Source organism: Erinaceus europaeus, chromosome 4 (genome assembly GCF_950295315.1).
Source record: "Erinaceus europaeus chromosome 4, mEriEur2.1, whole genome shotgun sequence".
Classification (NCBI taxonomy): domain Eukaryota; kingdom Metazoa; phylum Chordata; class Mammalia; order Eulipotyphla; family Erinaceidae; genus Erinaceus; species Erinaceus europaeus.
In genome coordinates, this window is record NC_080165.1 from 111828178 (window position 1) to 111846763 (window position 18586).

Here is an 18586-nt window from a genome sequence, read left to right on the forward strand (position 1 = left end):
GCGTGAAGGGAAATAAGCTGCTTCAAAATTGTGTAAAATGTATATAGGGTATGTCAGAAAGTCCGATACAAGTCTCAGTCCAAAGTAGATGGCTAGGGGAAGAATTGGCAGGGGATGCAACGCTGCATGAGGGAGGTCAGCTGCTGGAATGTTGCTCTTTTGTAGATAGCTAGCTGGAACTGCCAACATGTAACAAGCAGGTCAGAAGCAGGAACGGTAACCAGGCATGAAGAAAGTTCTGTCCTTGGAGTTTGTGTATCAGGTTCTTCAGATCGCGTTGAGTGACATCTAGGGTTTCGGGGGGTGTGCCACGGTAGTCGTGCCATCTAGTGGGTGGCGTCAGGGTGTGCAGGGGTTCAGATGGTTTTTCCGGGATTCCTGTGAAAGAAACAGAAGCAATCTGCTTCTCGTGGTTAATTTGAACTTGTAACAAGTTATAGGTTTGTTATAGTTGATACCTCGATGATTATAATTGGTTTAGAATCTCTTTATGATTTTATTTAAAGGTCATCTAATCTGACCTCCTGTAGCAGCCTCTACCGCAGGATCTTGAGACCAATTTTAGCTAAAATATGTATTTTAAACAGACTCAAATTGCTTAGAGAGTTAACGCATATTCGTGACAATGATTTTAACGTTTACAGTGCCAGATTGATGCCAGATCTGTTGTGGATTAATTTCCACAAGATAGTTTACAGGGCACCTTTGGGGGCCCTTCAAAGGTGTCCTGTATATAAAATTTATATAGTTTAGTTTTGGGAATGAATAGTCACGTTGAACATTTAGACTTTTACCTAAATAGTAAGTTACCTTAACAATTAATTTTTACCTTGTCTGGTAAAAGTGTAGCTGTAGGGTTACACTTTTGACCGTTAAGTTAGTGTTACCAAACTTGAGACATACCCATAAACATTTAGTTATAACAAACTGGAGGAAAAAGAACTTTTGTTATAAAAACACATTATTTAAAAACAAATTTAAATCCGTCATTAGTCACACAGTTTAAGACTAAACACTTACATATATACCAAAACTATATATAAAATTCAAAAGAGGGAGAAAGAAAAAAAATTTTGGAATGTTTCTGGACGTCTCCAGAAACTTTGGCTGCGTCCAGCATTTTTATATAAAGCCTTTTAGAGTACTCCAAGCAGATGGGTCATGCAAAAAAAAAAAAAATTTTTGTCATCTAACACACTCACTCACAAAAACAACTGGCCAGTTATAACATAAGACATACAGGGAAAGGGTAGGAGAGAGGTCTCTGTGAGCCAGATTTTGCAGGTTCTGCCATGTCGTATTATGGGTCCTGGGATGTATTCTGCATCTGGTCCTCTTGTAGTATTTCTTGTTCTTCAGGAATAACAGCGCCATCCTGCGGGTATTGTCAGACATGGCAGGCAGGAACCCAGACAGGTTTAGAGAAATTTTGAGGAAAAATGCATGCAAAACCCCTTCCCATGGTCAATAATGGGTCAGGCCCTTTCCAAACTTTATCGAGTGGGTCTCTCCATTTGACCTTAATAGATGGGAGGGTAGATGGTGTTTGCCAGTGAAGAATAATAGGGGGTAAGGCCGAGTTATTGTAAATATTAAAGAGATTTAACGTAGTTAAGGCTTTTGCTAGCTGGATATTGGGGGGATATGTTCCTCTTTTATCTTTATTTAGTTGAGCCTTCAGAGTTTGATGGGCACTCTCGACAATGCCTTGTCCCTGTGGATTGTAGGGAATGCCCGTGGTATGAGTAATATTCCAGAGGGAACAAAAATCTTTAAATTGTTTGCTTGTAAACATAGCTACATTGTCTGTTTTCAAAAATAATGGGACCCCCATAACGGCAAAACAAGAGAGCATATGGCTTACAAGCTTTTTAGCACTTTCTCCTGTCTGAGCTGTAGCCCACATAAATTTAGAAAAGGTATCAATTGAGACAAACACATATTTTAGTTTGCCAAAGTTTGGTATGTGGGTGACATCAATTTGCCAAATAGCATTAGCTTTTAAACCTCGGGGGTTAACCCCAAGGGTCTGGATAGCAGGTGTCTTTATGAGACTTGCACAAGAAGAGCATGTAGCAAGGATATGTTTTAACTGTGGTACAGGAACATCAGGGAATCGAGCTTGAAGGCCTTTAAGATTAACATGGGTTAGAGAGTGAAAATTAGCAGGATCAGAGACAGAGACTGGGAAAGTTCCTGTGGAGGCAAGGCGGTCAACTGCAGCATTCCCTTCGGACAGAGAACCAGGAAGAGGACTGTGGGAACGAAGGTGTTGAATATACAGTGGTTGGGTTCGAGAACAGAGCATAGAGGCGATTTGAATCAAGAGAGGGGAAAGTGGGTTGTCATCAATTTTCACATACGAATGAGCAAGCCATGGAAGTAAGTTAACAGTATACACACTGTCAGAAAAAAGGTTGAAGGATTCTGGTACAGCTTTTAGTGCAAGAAAAACAGCATAAAGTTCTTTGTACTGAGGGGAATTATCAGGAAGCTCAGTAAAGAGAGGTTTAGGAGATTGTTTGTCTGGGTAATATATAAGGGCAGCAGCTCCCCTTTTTCTGCCATCAGTAAAGATTGTAGGAGCAGAGGGAATGGGATCCAGAGAGAAAAGTTTAGGTGCTAGTAGAGGCAGAAGAGGTAAAGAAGCTATCAATTTATCAGAAGGAAAATGGTTATCTATTTGTCCTGGAAACCCCACGAAGCTTATGGCAAAGCGGGAATGATGGCATATAAGCCACTCTGTATCTGTGAGAGAAAAGGGCAGAATGATTAAATCCGGTTCTTTCCCTAAGACCTGCACAGACCTATTTCTCCCTTGGCGAACCATGAATGCTAATGCATCTATCTCAGTGAGGAGTCTTGGAGCTCCTCCTACTGGCGTGTGAAGCCATTCGAGAACCCCATGGTCTTGCCACAGTGCCCCTACTACTGTGGGGGTGGAGTTGAAGATTAGAAGGTTTACCGGAGAGGAGGGGGAGAATCGAACAAGGTGCATGTCCTGGAGGGCCTGGTTAACCCTTTCCAGTGCCAAGGAGGCCTCAGGAGTTAACTTACGTTTTGAAGAGGGATGTTTGTTTCCTTTCAACTGGTCAAACAGTGGTTGGAGGCAGCTTGTGGGTAGATAGAGATACTGCCTAAGCCAATTTAAATTTCCTAGAAAACTTTGTAAAGAAGCAAGAGTAAGGTTAGAAGGGAAGGTAACATTAGGTTTTAAGGGACGAATTTGTGTTAGAGAAATCTCTGAACCTAGGAAGGATATTGGAGGGATTAGCTGTATCTTCTCAGGGGCTACATTAAGGCCGCTTTTCTTTAATGCAGGAATGAGAAAATCACGTAAGGCATAGAGATCTGTATCTGATTTTCCCCATATTAAAATATCATCTGTATAATGAAAAATATTAAGGCCCTTATGAATATATGGGACAAGGGCAGATTTAACAGCCTCCTGACAAATTGTAGGACTATTGGCCATACCCTGGGGCAGCACCACCCATTCAAATCTATCAGCAGGGCTGGCATTATTAATAGACGGAACAGAGAAGGCAAAACGTTTACAATCTCGCGGATGCAAGGGGATAGAGAAAAAACAATCTTGTATATCAATAGCTATGATTGGAATTCCCGTGGGAATTGCAGAAGCAAGAGGCAAACCCCTTTGGGGGGAGCCCCAGACCTGCATGGTTTTATTTACTGCACGGAGATCTTGAAGGAGGTGCCATTTTCCCGAGCGCTTTTTAATCACAAAGACAGGAGTATTCCATGGGCTTCAAGAATGACGAATGTGTCCCAAGGACAACTGCTCTCGGACGAGCTCTTTTAAAATTTTTAGCTTATCCCTAGGTAAAGGCCACTGTTCCACCCAGACAGGCTCATTAGAAAGCCAGCTTAAGCGGGATGTTTGGCTACAAACAGTGGCATTTAGTATTGGGGGTGCTGAATAAACCTGGTATCGCGGGAATGAGTTTTACGCTCTGCAGAGGTGTCTGTGGATATCCTAACATTAAGACATTCCAGAAGATCCCTGCCCAGTAAGTTAGTGCTAATATTAGCTACCAAATGGCGGAAGTGTCCGGTAGAACCTTCTGGGTCTTCCCACATAAGCGAGTCTCGTGTGCAAAATGCTCTCGTCATCCCTCCTATTCCATGTAAACTGGGTCCAGGGATGAGTTCCCAATCTTGGGGAACCTCTTCTTGCCTTAAAATCGTCTTTGCTGCCCCCGTGTCAATCAAAAATTTAAAAGGAATATTGCCAATCTTTACTGTCATAGAAGGGTGACCTTGTTCTAAAACAGGAGTGGTCCACAAAATCTCAGGCCCCGAATTTGTACCATTCAGGGGAGAACCATCTTTATGAAATTGGGACCAACAATCTCTCTTCCAATGAAACCCCTTACGACATTTTGGACAAACAGTACGTGGTCTCTGGCTCCCTGACTGAAAGCGGGGTTGCTCTGGCTGGAGGCGTGGTTTCCCTGACTGGAGGCGTGGTTGCAACTTATCAGGACATTGGTTACGCCAATGTCCTTGGCAACCACACTGAAAGCAGGCCCCGTTTTGCTTACCTGGGGTAACTGCATAGACCTGCGTCATAGCGGGTGCCCCATAATTGCCTGATGTAAGTTCCTGTGTCACTAGAATCCAATTATCTGGGTGTAGGTGTTTAAGATTAAGGCATACCTGACGGAATTGTGGTGTCATGCCTTCCCAGACAATAGAGCGCAGGAATAGTTTGCGGACGTCAGGATTATAAACCTTTCTCTCTAAGCTTCTCTTCACCCTTGAGATGAAGCTCACCAATGACTCATCAGAGCCTTGGTGAAAAGAGTTAATGGGAGCTGATGGATCTACATCAGGTGTGGTCACCCTTTCCCATGCTTGTGTTGCACAGATGCGTACCTGTTCAAAATAACCGGTTGGAAACCTGGCTTCTGCCTGCTGAGCTCCAGATTCATAAGCTCTTGCTCCAAACAAAGCATCAGAATTCCATTCTACCTGTTTGTTACTATTTTCCTGCGATTGCCTAGAGCACTCATCACGGAAACATGCCTGCCACTGAAGATAGAGTGGGTCTGGGAGTGCAGCACGATCCAGATCTTTCCAGTCTTGTGGTGTATTTAAATGCTGGTAAAAGCTTCTCAAGACGGACTTGGTCCATGGAGAATGCATCCCGTCCTCCCTGACTGCTTATCTGAGTGTTCCAAATCTTTTAGAGGAATATGGCTGCCACGGCTGAGGATTTTGTTTAGAAGGGGCCAAGTTTACCGGGAATGTGTGGATTTGGTCCAATGGCGCGGGAGAGGGAGCTACAGAAGTGGAAAGTTCAGTAGAAACTGCTGTAGTGGCTGCAGGGGAGACTAAACGCATATCTACGGGGACGGAGCTCCCGGGGTGGACTGCACATGGTTTAAAATCCTTAAATGCTGAAAAAATATCCTTCAGCTCTCGTATCTCAGCCACTAGGTCCCTTAATGGTGACGTATCAGCAGGGGGCGGGGTCAGGGACGAGGAAGCCTCAGGCGGAGCTGAAACCGCGGTGGCAGGGGCCGGGGGCGGGGTCAGGAAAACAGAAGCTGCAGGCGGAGCTGAAACCGGAATGGCAGGGTCAGGGGCGGGGTTCAGGAACGCAGAAGCTGCAGGCGGAGCTGAAACTGAGGCTGCAGGGGCCGGGGGCAGAGCTGAAACTGGGATGGCAGGGGCCGGGGGCGGAGCTGAAACCTGGACGGCAGGGGCAGGGGTGGGGTTCAAAAACGCAGAAGCTGCAGGCGGAGCTGAAACCGGGACAGCAGGGGCAGGGGCGGGGTTCAGGAACGCAGAAGCTGCAGGCGGAGCTGAAACCGGGACGGCAGGGGCAGGGGCGGGGTTCAGAAACGCAGAAGCCTCAGGCGGAGCTGAAACCGGGGAGGAAGGGGGTGGGGTTAGAGGAGGAGCGTCCAAGCACATGTGCGTGTCTGTGGGAACGGAATTCTTGGGTTTAGCCGCTGATCGCTTAGGATGTCTAAGTCTTAAGCACATGTGATTTAACTCTCGTACCTCAGCCTCAAGGTCACTTATCCTTATGGCATACCACGTTTTACATATCTTGAAAGTGGCGACCACAGTTAAAAAATTCCAAGGGGTAGCGAAAATTAAACCTTTTATGACAGCGGGAATCTGTCCTAGGTCAAGAGATAATGACTGGGACACCTCCTCATAAAACGAGAAATTTCCCATGGTGGAGGGAAACGCGGGGCCACAGAAGTGGGCGGATGCCACTTACCTGTGTCTGGGCGGTTTCGGAGTCCTCAGGCCGGGCGTGGTGTGGGTACAGAACACGATGGGCGCCAGATGTTGTTGCGGCGGTCTGGTGTCGGGCTGCACCTCAGAGAAGAGAGCGGACGTCCAGAGCAAAGGGGTACACAAATCTTTATTATAGGATGGGGGGAGGTTTGGTTCAGACCACGTGGAGCCAGCCAGCAATGGCCGACCACTGGGGGAGAGCAGGGAGCGAGACCTCAGAGAGGGAGAGCCGAGAGCCCAGAGAGAGAGAGGAGAGGGGTGAGGGGGCTTTTTATTGGGCGACAACCAGGGGTGACGTGTAGGACCAGGATTGGTTGAAAGGGGGCACTCTAGGATTTAGCGGGGCATAGAAAAACCTGGGGGGTGGAGACTGCATCAGAATAAGTCCTCAGCAACAAAACTCCTTGACTTCACCACACCACCACCTTTTTTTTTCTTTTTTTTTTTAATGCAGAGCCAGTATTGGGAAGTAGCACAATGGTTAGATCAAAGACTTTCATTCATGATGCTACAGGGTTTCAGGTTCATTCCTGGGCACTACCATAAATCAGAGCTGAAAAGTGCTCCATTGAAAAGAAAAAAAAAAAAAGGAAAGAAACAAGATAGAAAAAAAAAAGAGTCAGAGATAAACTCAGTCTCTTGCATATAGGGCACTACGGAACTATCTCATCAACCCATTTTTTTTCTTTTCTTTGTTTTTTCTTTTCTTAGATAAAGAAAACAGAGCAGAAGGAGAGAGGAAGAGAGAGAGAGAGAGAGAAACAGACACAACAGCTTGGAGCTCCCTTCAGTGTGGTTGTGCCTGGTTACATAGTTTTTATTATTATTATATATATATATTTTAATGAGAGAGATACAGAAAGAAGGATACAGAGAGTCTACACACAAATTATTGCTCAACTCTGGGCTTATGGAGGTGCTGGGGATTGAACCTGGTACCTTAGTACCTCAGGCATGAAAGATTTTTACATATCAGTTATGCTATCTCACCAACCCTAAAATTGTATGCTTGACAACTGAAAACTGAAAGGCAAGGGAATAACCTTTTGACACTTTTTTATATGAGTGATTTTCAACCAACATGTTCACACCAGTGGAATTATCAAATAAGTATAATGTTATCAAAATGGTATTTCAGACATTCAGTGGAAAATGCATTGCATTTAATGAGGAAGTAAACCAAGAAAGAGGAAGAATCAGGAAATGGGAGAAATGTAAAGGGAATTCCCAGGATGACAACAGGGGAAGTGCTAGGACCACAGCTGTGCAGCAAGACAAGGAAATTAACAAACCAGACTGGAGCAATAAATAAAGGTTTTGTATGTGGCAATAGTGTCTCCAAGAAAGTACTAGCAAGTATAAATAAATGATCTGAGAGAGTTGATTTTAGGGAAAATTGCATAGAGAAGTATTTTAGCAAGTTCATATCCAGTTTGGGAAGACAGACTATTCTTACTACTAAACAAATTTAAAAAAAGGAAAACAAATTTAAAAGATGCAAAAGAATAAACTGCAATCACAGTGCTCTGATTCACTTTTTTGATTGTTTTCCCTTTTGTTGCTCTTTTTGTGGTTATTATTATTGTTATTGATAGATAGAACAGAGAGAGATAGAGAAAGGAAGGGAAGACAGAGAGGGGAAGAGAAAGACACCAAAGACCTGCTTCACCACTTGTGAAGCGACTCCCTTGCAGGTGGGGAGCCAGGCGCTCTAACCCGGATCCTTACTCTGGTCCTTGTGCTTAGCGCTTAACCGGCTGCAGCACTGCCCGACTCCACTGATTCACTTTTAAATTATTTTTATCTTTTATTAACTCCAGTGTCACTTTTTAAAATTGTTTTTTAAATACTTTATTTATTTAGTGATAAATATAGGAGAGAGAGAGAGAGAAAGAACCAGACATCAATTTGGTACATGTGTTGCCAGAGACTGAACTCGGGACCTCTTTCTTGAAAATCCATTGCTTTATCCATTGCTCCATCTCCGGACCACAATCCAAAATCACTTTACTGAAAAAATGTTTATTTACAGGATTGTTGTTGTCACAAGAATATATTCTACATTTCCCAAGATGGACATCAATGCTTTTCATACAAAATCAAACCAACATCTTACTCCACCATAGCTCTACCTGATTTAACTGTGAACATTCTTTTAATAATAAAAATATAGGAAATTAATTTAAATTGATATATAATTTAATTGAGAAAGTAAAGAAAGGAAATTTGGCATATAAATATTCCCATCTCTCCTGGGGAAATAGGTCATATCAAAAACTGATGAGTTGATAGACAATAGACATTTTATTTGCAAATGAGAAAGTAAGTCACAGAGTAATATCTGCAGCAGCTTAATAATATTACCACTGAAGAGATGACAAGATTGGAGAGGTAAATGGAAAAAGTTTTCCAAGTCCATATTATCTTATAGTTTTGTAAGTCACTATTAAATCATTAATTAAAAAAGAAAAGAAAGAAAAAGTATTCTGAATCTTGGTGGCAAATTAAAAAATATAAATAAATTGGGAGTGGGGCGGTAGCGCAGCGGTTAAGAGCGGGTGACGCAAAGTGCAAGAGTAAGAATCCTGGTTCTAGCCCCCGGCTCCCCACCTGCAGGGAAGCCACTTCACAGGCAGTGAAATAGGTCTGCAGGTATCTATCTTTCTCTCCCCTTCTCTGTCTTCCCCTCCTCTCTCCATTTCTCTCTGTCCTATCCAACAACGACATCAACAACAATAAAAACAAGGGCAACAAAAGGGAAAATAAATAAATATAATAAAAATTTAATAATGAAATAAAATTATAAAATAAAACTTTAATTAATATTTTAAACAAAATTTTATTACTTTACAGTTCTAAAAGTCAGATACCCAGAATGAGTTTCAGTGAAATAAAATCAAAGTGCCTGCAAGATTGTAATATTTCTATAAAATCTGAGAAAGAATCTATCTACTTTCTTTTCCAGCTTCTAGAGAGTTGGTTGGTGTGTTACCCCACATCACTATAAACTCAATTTATATAATCAAATTTATTTTTCTAACTCTGACCCTCTGTTTTTTAAATTTTTAGCTTAAATATTTTTGGAGAATCTTTATGGACACAACCTAAAAATACTGTTTAATCTCCTAACCTCAAGATCATTATTTCATTGCATCTATAAACATTATTTTCACCACATAAAGCAAAATATAAAACAGTTCCTGGAACTAGAATGTGGACATCTTTGGGGTGACACTGTTCTTTCTGACTACCATACAGAGTGTCAAAATACCCAGCCAGTCCCATGAGCAGAACCTCTGATTGAGATATATGTTTTTGCAAAAGTGTGAACATATTCTGCAGAAACAGAAAGAAAAGGAGAATGAACTTGGTTATGCAAAAAGATTTTCATGCCTTAGTCTCCCAAGTTCCAGATTCAATCCCCTGAACCACCATAAGCCAGAGTTAAGCAGTACTCTGTTAAAAATAATAACAGTAATAATATAATCATAATAAACATAACAATAAGTCAGAGTTGAGCAGTGTTCTGCTTCTTAAAATATTGGTTTCTACCTCTCAAAACAAAAATGATGAAAAATTTCCCCAGTGACTGGGCTATGTAGTAAGATTTTAAACTTAAAAAAGTTTTCAAAGTACAGAACATGTCTCTAGACTTTTTGAGAACTATGGTGGTCATTATTGGGAGGGTGAAGGCATAGAGCTTTGGTAGTGGGTGTGTTGTGGTACTATACTCTGGAATCTTACGATCTTTTAAACCATAGTTAATTACAAATACATGTAAAAGACACACACACACAGAGAGAGAGAGAGGGGGGGAAGAATATTAAAAGTTTTACACAGCATGGAGAGCCTGATAAATGCTATCAGCTGCTTCTCTTATGTGTTAGCTATTTTCCCAGAAGCCAGCAATTGAAGCTTGGTTTATTTCTATCTTGCTGTTATCAAAGGTGTTCTTCTCCCTCTCCACCAACTCCCTGCTCTCCATTCGTGTGTGTGTGTGTGTGTGTGTGTGTGTGTGTGTGTGTGTGTGTGTGTGGTTTCTCTGGTAGGAACATAGCCAGCTGCTCTTGTGTCTCCTGCTGTTGCTGCTGCTCTAACTAGTTTTATCGCTGTCTCTTTACTCTCTCTTTCTGCTTAGCTCCTTGTCTACTGGTAAGTTTGACAAACACCCTCCCAAGCCCTGTGAAGAGATAAAGAGTGCAATTTGTGGTGTTTGATTCTTGTATCTTTGTGATTGCCAGATAACCTTGGATTTTTTTCCCACTGTTTTAGTTTTTATTAAATTATGATGATGAGGGAAGTGAGTGTGTGTGTGTGTTAGAAAGAGACAGAAGGAGAGAAATAATTCATTGGGATGGAACTGCTAGTCTAAGTGGAATGTTCTAGCAGAAGATGGAATAAAACAACATTAAACTTTCTATAAAATTTAGAAATAATTACTTGCTGTAAAATTAATTAACACGTAGAAGGGTAATTTAAAAGTAAAGTTCTACAACTTTGTTTTATTCTCCTTGCTGATTTATCCTTAGTTTACTTTTAGGAACTGAGTTGTCCCCTGGTTTACATGATTCAATTATTCTGGTTTAAAGTAAAAAAGGCACATAATTTTAAAGAATAACAATGGGATATAATAAAATAAATGATTATGGGCTCTGATAAATAAAATACAAGCAAAATATTTGCATTTAGACTGATAAGACTAAAACTTGAGTGATAATCAATTTTAGATTAGTTGCTCTACTTTCAATTATATTTCATCCTAAGAAAACTAGCACTTTAAAGCATGCATATGAACTTAAGCCAGTCACCTTGAATTTGATTCTTTTCCTTTGGTTTTCAAGGATGAAATGTTAAATGCCATGGCTCATTTTAGAAGACCTTAAAATAACTTCTGGCTGGACAGCAGATGCCATGTGTCTTTTTCCAAGTTTAGCGGAGGCAGAAGTTATATATAGATGAATGTGTCCAACAAGTATAGGTCAGGGATAAAGAAAATTCTAGTCATGGATGACTTGGACTTTTTTTTTTTTTTGCATCTTATTGACAATACAGCTGGTAAATTAAAATGCATGAATGATAGTGTGAGAGGTATGCTAGCATGTATTTTGGTGAAGTTATGAAGTTGTAACTCCTGAGAAAACTGGTTTGTAAAACAACATGTCCTCAATAAAAATTACATTTTAAAAGTGCATGGGAGGAAAGAGTACTCCCTTTCTTGGTAAGGATCACTAGCAAGTAGTGGTGTTTATACACTTTGGTTTTGGTTTTTGCTGCCATTCAGACATTTGACATCATCTCTGGAATAAAACCACAATAGACTGCTTTTTTTTTTACTGCTAATTAGCATAATCACCACTAAATGTCACTTATGAAATGTACTATAACTAAAAGGCCTAAGTAAAATGTGGAGCTAACTTAAATATGATAACCATCAATGCTGGAATCCTTAATATACTCCATGTCCCCTATTTCTCAAGAGTCAACATTATATTTGGATTATTTCACTAGTTCATTCCCTCCTGGTTCCTTAAAGACAGCTCATTTCTTTACAATTATTGACTAAATTATCCTGGAGTTTCTTGACCACAAAGAGAGTTCTATTTTTTGTTTGTCTACAAATTCAGTTTTCCTATTGAAAAAAAATGTCTTATAGATATTCCAGGAATAATTACTATGAGCAGCACAATGTTTCCATATTAGTTTGTCTAATTTATACTTTCCTTCATTCTCTCATTCCAAAAATGATAGCAATTTGAATGTCAGGAAAAACATTTTGCTGATGGGTAATTACATATTACTCATCTTGAAAAGGAGAAATGTCAAAAAAACAAGAATACTTCTGTTTCCAGTATAACAATTCACTTACATCATTATACTAACATTAACCAACTCCTGTTTTATGGATTATAATAGTTTATGACTCATGAGAAACGATTTTAGTAAATTCAGTAGTTCTACTAAATGTTTTCAGATTATGTTTATAAAACTAAAACCATCTTAACTTTCTACAATTTAAATGTACATACATGTACTTCCAATGAATGTAAATCTACATAAAATAATATGAGAATAGTAACACAAATTGATTAAGCAAAATGGCAAATATGACCTTGAAGAGCAGCATCCTAAATTACTTTGTTGATGTCAATAATTGGAGAAGCTGTAGCAATTTGAAGACCAAAGCCAAAATACACTAGAGGTATAACTTTGTTTGGAAAAAGGGCTCCCATAACTCCTGCCTACATAGCTGCATTATCAATGGTTTTGTGGAAGTATAGTCATTCTGTTAGAAACTATACTTATTTTGTGCTTATTTGGGACTACCCTCATCATTTACAATAACTTAGTTAACTAAACAAAAGCTATATTTACTACTAGATACTCCTCCCAACATGGAAACAGATCACTCTGCACAGCTCTCAGCGGACGGTTCATCATTACAGAGTCAAAACAGTCTGGAGAAAGAAGAGAATCAGAATTCTTCAACTGCACACCAGCCAACAGAGAAGGAGGTAAGTGTGCAGCCTGAAGAGGGAGCTCATGATATCTCTGAGGAGTTGAACAGACAGTTGGAAGATATCATCAACATGTATGGATCTTCTGCCAGCACTGAAGGGCAGGAGGAAAATTCTACCAAGGTGAAGGAGCAGCTTGAGAATGCAGATCCACCCGACAATGAAGATGGGGGTTGTGATCTGATCAGTGAAGAGACTGAGAAAGAACCTGTGGCTTCTGGAGACACACCTACAGCCAAAGAGTCTATCAGCAGTAAAGAACAAAAACTGGAAAAGAAAATCCTGAAAGGACTAGGCAAGTGGTTTTATATTCTAATATAAAATTTGTTTAGTATTCCTGAAAGGCAGCACTTTTCCAGCAGTTACTAAAAGCTGCCTCCCACATCTGGGTTACTATAACAGCTTCTTACCCTTTCTGTTGCCGCACTTATCACTAGCTTCTTTCCCCCCAACAGAATTGATATTAAGCATATTAACACTTTACAACCTATCTTCTGTTCTCTATGTCAGCTCATACTCTTAGGACAATGGCAAAAAAAAAAAAAGAACCTTTTTTAAAAGTTATTTTTATTGCTGTTTGGGAGATTATGGTTTACAATACAATTGTTGACAGATGAGTACAATTTCCCTCATTTCCAATGCATCATGCAGTAGGACTTCAAGATCTCTCCACCCACTCCCTCTCTCTCCTTTCCCAGAGTCCTGTATAAGTACCATGCACTAACTGATTGCACTACTAGAGCTGCCTTTTCACAGAGTCCTTTGCATTAGTGCAATACATCACACCCAGTCCAAGTTTTGCTTTGTGACTTTACTCTCTATCCCTATTTATTAAGTTTTACTTATTATTAAGATCAATTGATATTCTTCTATTTTTAATTTATTTCACGTAACATGATGAAAAAACAAAAGTTTATCCTAATTTAGCATTTTTAATTAGTGATTTAGAAGATCATACTAGATGTATAGTTCTACACTACACCCACTATAAAAAGCCCATGCATTGCCCCTCTCCACTCAGTGGTAGCCATCATAGTTCTCCCAAGATTATAGAGACAAATTTGTGTGTGTGTGTGTGTGTGTGTTGTTGTTGTTTTTGCTTTTTAAGTTCATGTGTTTCAATTCTCTATATTCCACATGTGAGTGAAATCACTTCACTAAGAATAATCACCTCCAATTTCAATTATATCCATTTTGTCCTGAAGGACACAATATCAAAAGGCCAAAGTAGTTGTTTGTTTGTTTGTTTGTAATACTAGAGCAGTAATCAGCTCTGGCTTATGGTGGTGCAAAGGATTTATCTTCAGAGCCTCAGATGTGAGTCTCTGCATAAACATTATGCTATCTACCCCCACCCAAGACCAAAATCTTTCAGGTCAGTCTCCTTATATTTCTCTATGATTACTCTACCAAACAGTTCTTTCCTGAACATCCTACCAGCCCCACTATTACTACTGCCTAATAAATAACACTCTGATCTTGTCTCTCAGTTCTTTAAACATGCAAACTCCATTCTTCACAGGATTTTCACACATTATATTTTTCTACCTAGAAATCTCTACACATTCCCAAATATACACCTTTGAACACTTTAACTTATCAGTTGAGGGACTAGGTGGTGGTGCATATGGTTGAGTGTACATGCGGACCTGGGTTTGAGCCTCCAGTCCCCACCTGCAAGAGTAAAGCTTTGCAAGTGGTGAAGCAGTGCTACAGGTGTCTCTCTGCTTCTCTTCCTCTCTATCTCCCCTTCCCTCTCAATTTCTAACTGTCTGTATCTAATAAATAAAAAAATTATAATAATTAAATTATCATTTGATTTACAACTCAGGTGACATTACCTTGGTTCAATTTTAGAGTCTCACTACTATGTGTTTCAATTATATCATGCATGTTACTAGTATTAGTCAACATTTGTGAAAGCACCTTTACTTTTGTGATCATAGTCTGTCTTCTACTCTAGCTAGGGTGTGTGTGTGTGTGTGTGTGTGTGTGTGTGTGTTTGGATCCCTGTGTCTAGAGAGCAGTAAATGGCACATGCTAGGTAATCAAGAAATATTTGTCATGAAAGTGAATGAATGAAAGGAAAATTGTTTAAAGCAAAGGCAGGGAAATGTATATTAAATAGAGCACAAATGTAGAGGTGGCTTTTGTTTGAAAAATGATTGTTAAATTAGATTACTTACTAGTATGCTCCATTGATGTATATAATATTTTTTATTATTTTTAAATTTTTATTGCTGATTTTATAGTGGATTACAAATCTATAAGATAATAGGGGTGTAATTCCATATCATTCTCATCACCAGAGTTCTGTATAATATTTTTGACTTAATACAGCTCTTCAGGAATGTGTCAAATATAGAATATCAACAGATATTATTAGCAGAAATTATTTAACTCTCTTTTTTAAACTTTATTTTAAAGGATACACAGAGTTCTTCTTTTTAAATTTTATTTATTTATTATTAGATAGAGAAAGAGAGAAATTGGGAGGGGAGGAGGAGATAGAGAAGGAAAGAAACAGAGAAACAAGTATCTCCTTGCAGCCCTGCTTCACCACTTGTAAAACTTCCCCTGCAAATGGGGACCAGGGCCTTGAACCTGGGTCCTTGCTCATTGTAATATGTGCACTCAGCCTCATACACCACCACCTAGCCCCCCACTTTACTTTCTCTAGTTCATTGGTTCAACAATATTTATGTTAGCAGCTAGGATTTTTTATGAGTGGTGCAATAGTGAGTCACAAGATTATAAGATAGTAGGGGTAACTCCCACTACAAAAGTTCTGTGCCCCACTTTCCTCTGATGGTAACCAGTATAGTTCTCCCAAGGTCATGGATATGGATTGAATATATATACATATATATATATATATATATATATATATATATATACCTTCTTTCAAGTTCATATCGATATGAACTTGAAAGATATATATGAAGATATATATATACATATATGCCTTCTTTCAAGTTCATATGCCTCAATTCTCTATATTCCACTTAAGAGTGAAATAATCCTATAGTTGTCCTTCATTTCCTTACTTCCTTCACAAACCATAATCATGTTAGTAGCTAGTCTTTATGAGGCACAAAAATAAATAAGTCACTATGACTCTTTGACTAGAAAGAAAAGAAGAAAGAAAAAAAAGAAAGAAGACTCTAAGTATGGAAAGACAAACAGACATGTAAAATAAATGCTAGAAGGGAAAATATTCTGGAACAGATACAGTAAAATCTCTAGGAATGCGTGAGCAATAGTAACACCAAAATTGATTGTCAAAGAAAGATGAGACAGTTAATTTTTTTACTATCAGTGATAGTAAGGCACTGTACAAGAGTGCCTCTGACTGTTTTCTTGGTGAATTTCACCAAAACACTCATAAATATTATCTTCCATGTGGTACTTTTGCTGACCTACCCAAGCAGAGTTAGCATCACCTACCTTAATTCTCCATTAAATTTTCAACAATTCTTTCTTCAAATACTTGCCTCCTAAACTAGGTGAAATATCTAGCAAAGGCAGTTAGAAGACTTTATTCATTTCTGAAAGACAGAAATCATAGACACTGACATGAGCATTAGGTTTAGACTCAAGTAACAGGTTATCTGCAAATCCAAAAGTATGTCTATGTTCGCACAGGATATTGTTACAGTGCTTAAACCCATTGTTTGCAGTGTTCATAAGAAAGGCTAAAGAGGGTCAATGTAGTGGTGCAACTGATAGAGCACACTTGTTACCATGCCTAGGGGTAGGGGCAGATTGTATAATGGTTATATAAAAGGCTCTCATGTCTGAGGCTCTGAAGTCCCAAGTTCAATCCCCTACACTACTATAAACCAGAGCTGATCAATGTTCTGCTAAAAAAATATAATAATAGGGAGTCGGGCGGTAGGGCAGTGGGTTAAGCGCACGTGGCACAAAGCGTTTATGGACCGGCATAAGGATTCCGGTTTGAGCCCCCAGCTCCCCCCCTGCAGGGAAGCTGCTTCACAAGCGGTGAAGCAGGTCTGCAGGTGTCTATCTTTCTCTCCCCATCTCTGTCTTCCCCTCCTCTCTCCATTTCTCTCTGTCCTATCCAACAATGACGGCAACAATAACTACAACAATAAAACAACAAGGGCAACAAAAGGGAATAAATAAATAAAATAACAACAATAATAAAATAAAATTTAAAAGGTGATCTAGGAACCAGGTTTAAGTCTCTGGTCTCCACCTGGATGAGGGAAGTTTTATGAGTAGTGGAGCAGTTCTACAGGTATTTGTCTTTCTCCCTACCTTTATTTCTCACTACTTCTATTTCTCACTCTCTCTCTCTATACTTTCTGTCTCTCACCTTCTACAAAAATAGAAAAAAAGAAAACTGACTACCAGGGACTGAATATCAGCAATAACCCTGGTGGCAAAAAGGTGGAGAAGGTGAAGGAGGGGGAGGGGAGGTAAGTATATGTTATAATGCTCTAGGACCTGGGTACATGCCCCGGGGTCCCACCTGCAGGGGGAATCTATATCTAGGTTCTGTGGCTTTGTTAGGAGGTGCTCACCTAATATGGAATTGAGAAGTCCTAAGAGCTAGGAACAGTCTCACCAGAGTGCTGGAGCTGAAGGGTTGACATTCCTTGCCTGGTGTCTCTGGACACAATCTGAAGTGAAACGTGTCAAAGTGGTACTGGTTGCATTGATTTGGTTGAGTTCAGCAGAGGCAGTTCAAATGGTATGGATTGAGTGAAGCATGCAGGAAGACAAATCATGCCCTGGAGTTTCCAGCACTGGAATAAATATGGGTTTTATAAAGAATGGGGAGGGTTCCTGCTGTCTTAAGAGTTTAAGCAGGCAATAGATAGTTATTATTGTAACTAAGTTATTAGGGATTTTGGTTTCCTTTGAAAAATCCCATGGTTAGGATTTGCTATATCATATAGGACCTTACCATGATTTATGCCATTTAATGCTATTTACATTTAGCTTATATTATATAGTGACACAAGCAGTTGCCTCTGGTCTCCCTGGTCTACAACTATAGGTGATTTAATATTTCAATTAAACAGTCATTATTAGAAATGTATTAAAAATTTGAGCCCACCATTAAATTTCAATCAGGTTACTGATTTGAAACCTTAAGTGCTTAGATTGAAGGAATATGTACTCAGAACTGTAGGCTATGCATAAAATGTTTGAGAGCTTCAATCTATTTTTCCCCTCACATATTGATAGTGATTTATAAAATTATAAGTTAATAGGAATGTATATTAACAATGTTCGCACTACCAAAGGTCTGTATCTCCACATGCACCTCTACCCCCAATAGTGAAGCTAAAAATCTACCGTCTCCCCTCACCCAGAGGTTTTTATTTTGGTGATATATTCCCAAACTCAGTCAAATTCTATTTTGTGTTTCCCTGTCTATTCTTCTTTCTCAATTTCTTTTTTATGAATGGGATCATCCCATACTTGTCTTTCTCTTTCTGACTTAACCTCACTTAACCTGACTCCTAGATCCATCAAAGATGGGTCAGAGAAGGTGGGTACATTATTCTTAAAAGCAGAGTAGTATTCCTTTGAATATATATGCTACAACTTCCTCAATCATTCATCTGTTGTTGGGCACCTGGGTTGCTTCCAGGTTTTGGCTATTATGAATTGTGCTGCTATGAACATAGGTGTACACAGATCTTTTTGGTTGGGTGTGACTGAGCAGCACTATGACTATTCTCTGTGAAATGGAGACAACAAACATCATATGTATGAAAACTATGGGAACTAATAATGACTGGAATAAGATGCAAACC

General features: G+C 39.6%; 1 protein-coding gene across 1 annotated transcript; it reads left to right on the forward strand.

Moving 5' to 3' along the window:
- The first annotated feature begins 10303 nt into the window (after positions 1-10303).
- Positions 10304-13661, forward strand: TXLNB (taxilin beta). The gene is made up of 2 exons (XM_060190919.1): positions 10304-10431; positions 12658-13661. Exon 2 carries the CDS (start codon positions 12672-12674, stop codon positions 13113-13115), a length of 444 nt encoding a protein of 147 aa, XP_060046902.1. The 5' UTR covers positions 10304-10431; positions 12658-12671; the 3' UTR covers positions 13116-13661.
- Positions 13662-18586: the final 4925 nt, after the last annotated feature.

What these genes read in the sequence shown, in the direction of transcription:
- TXLNB (XM_060190919.1), top strand. Translation starts at nt 12,672, where the DNA reads ATGGAAACAGATCACTCTGCACAGCTCTCAGCGGACGGTTCATCATTA.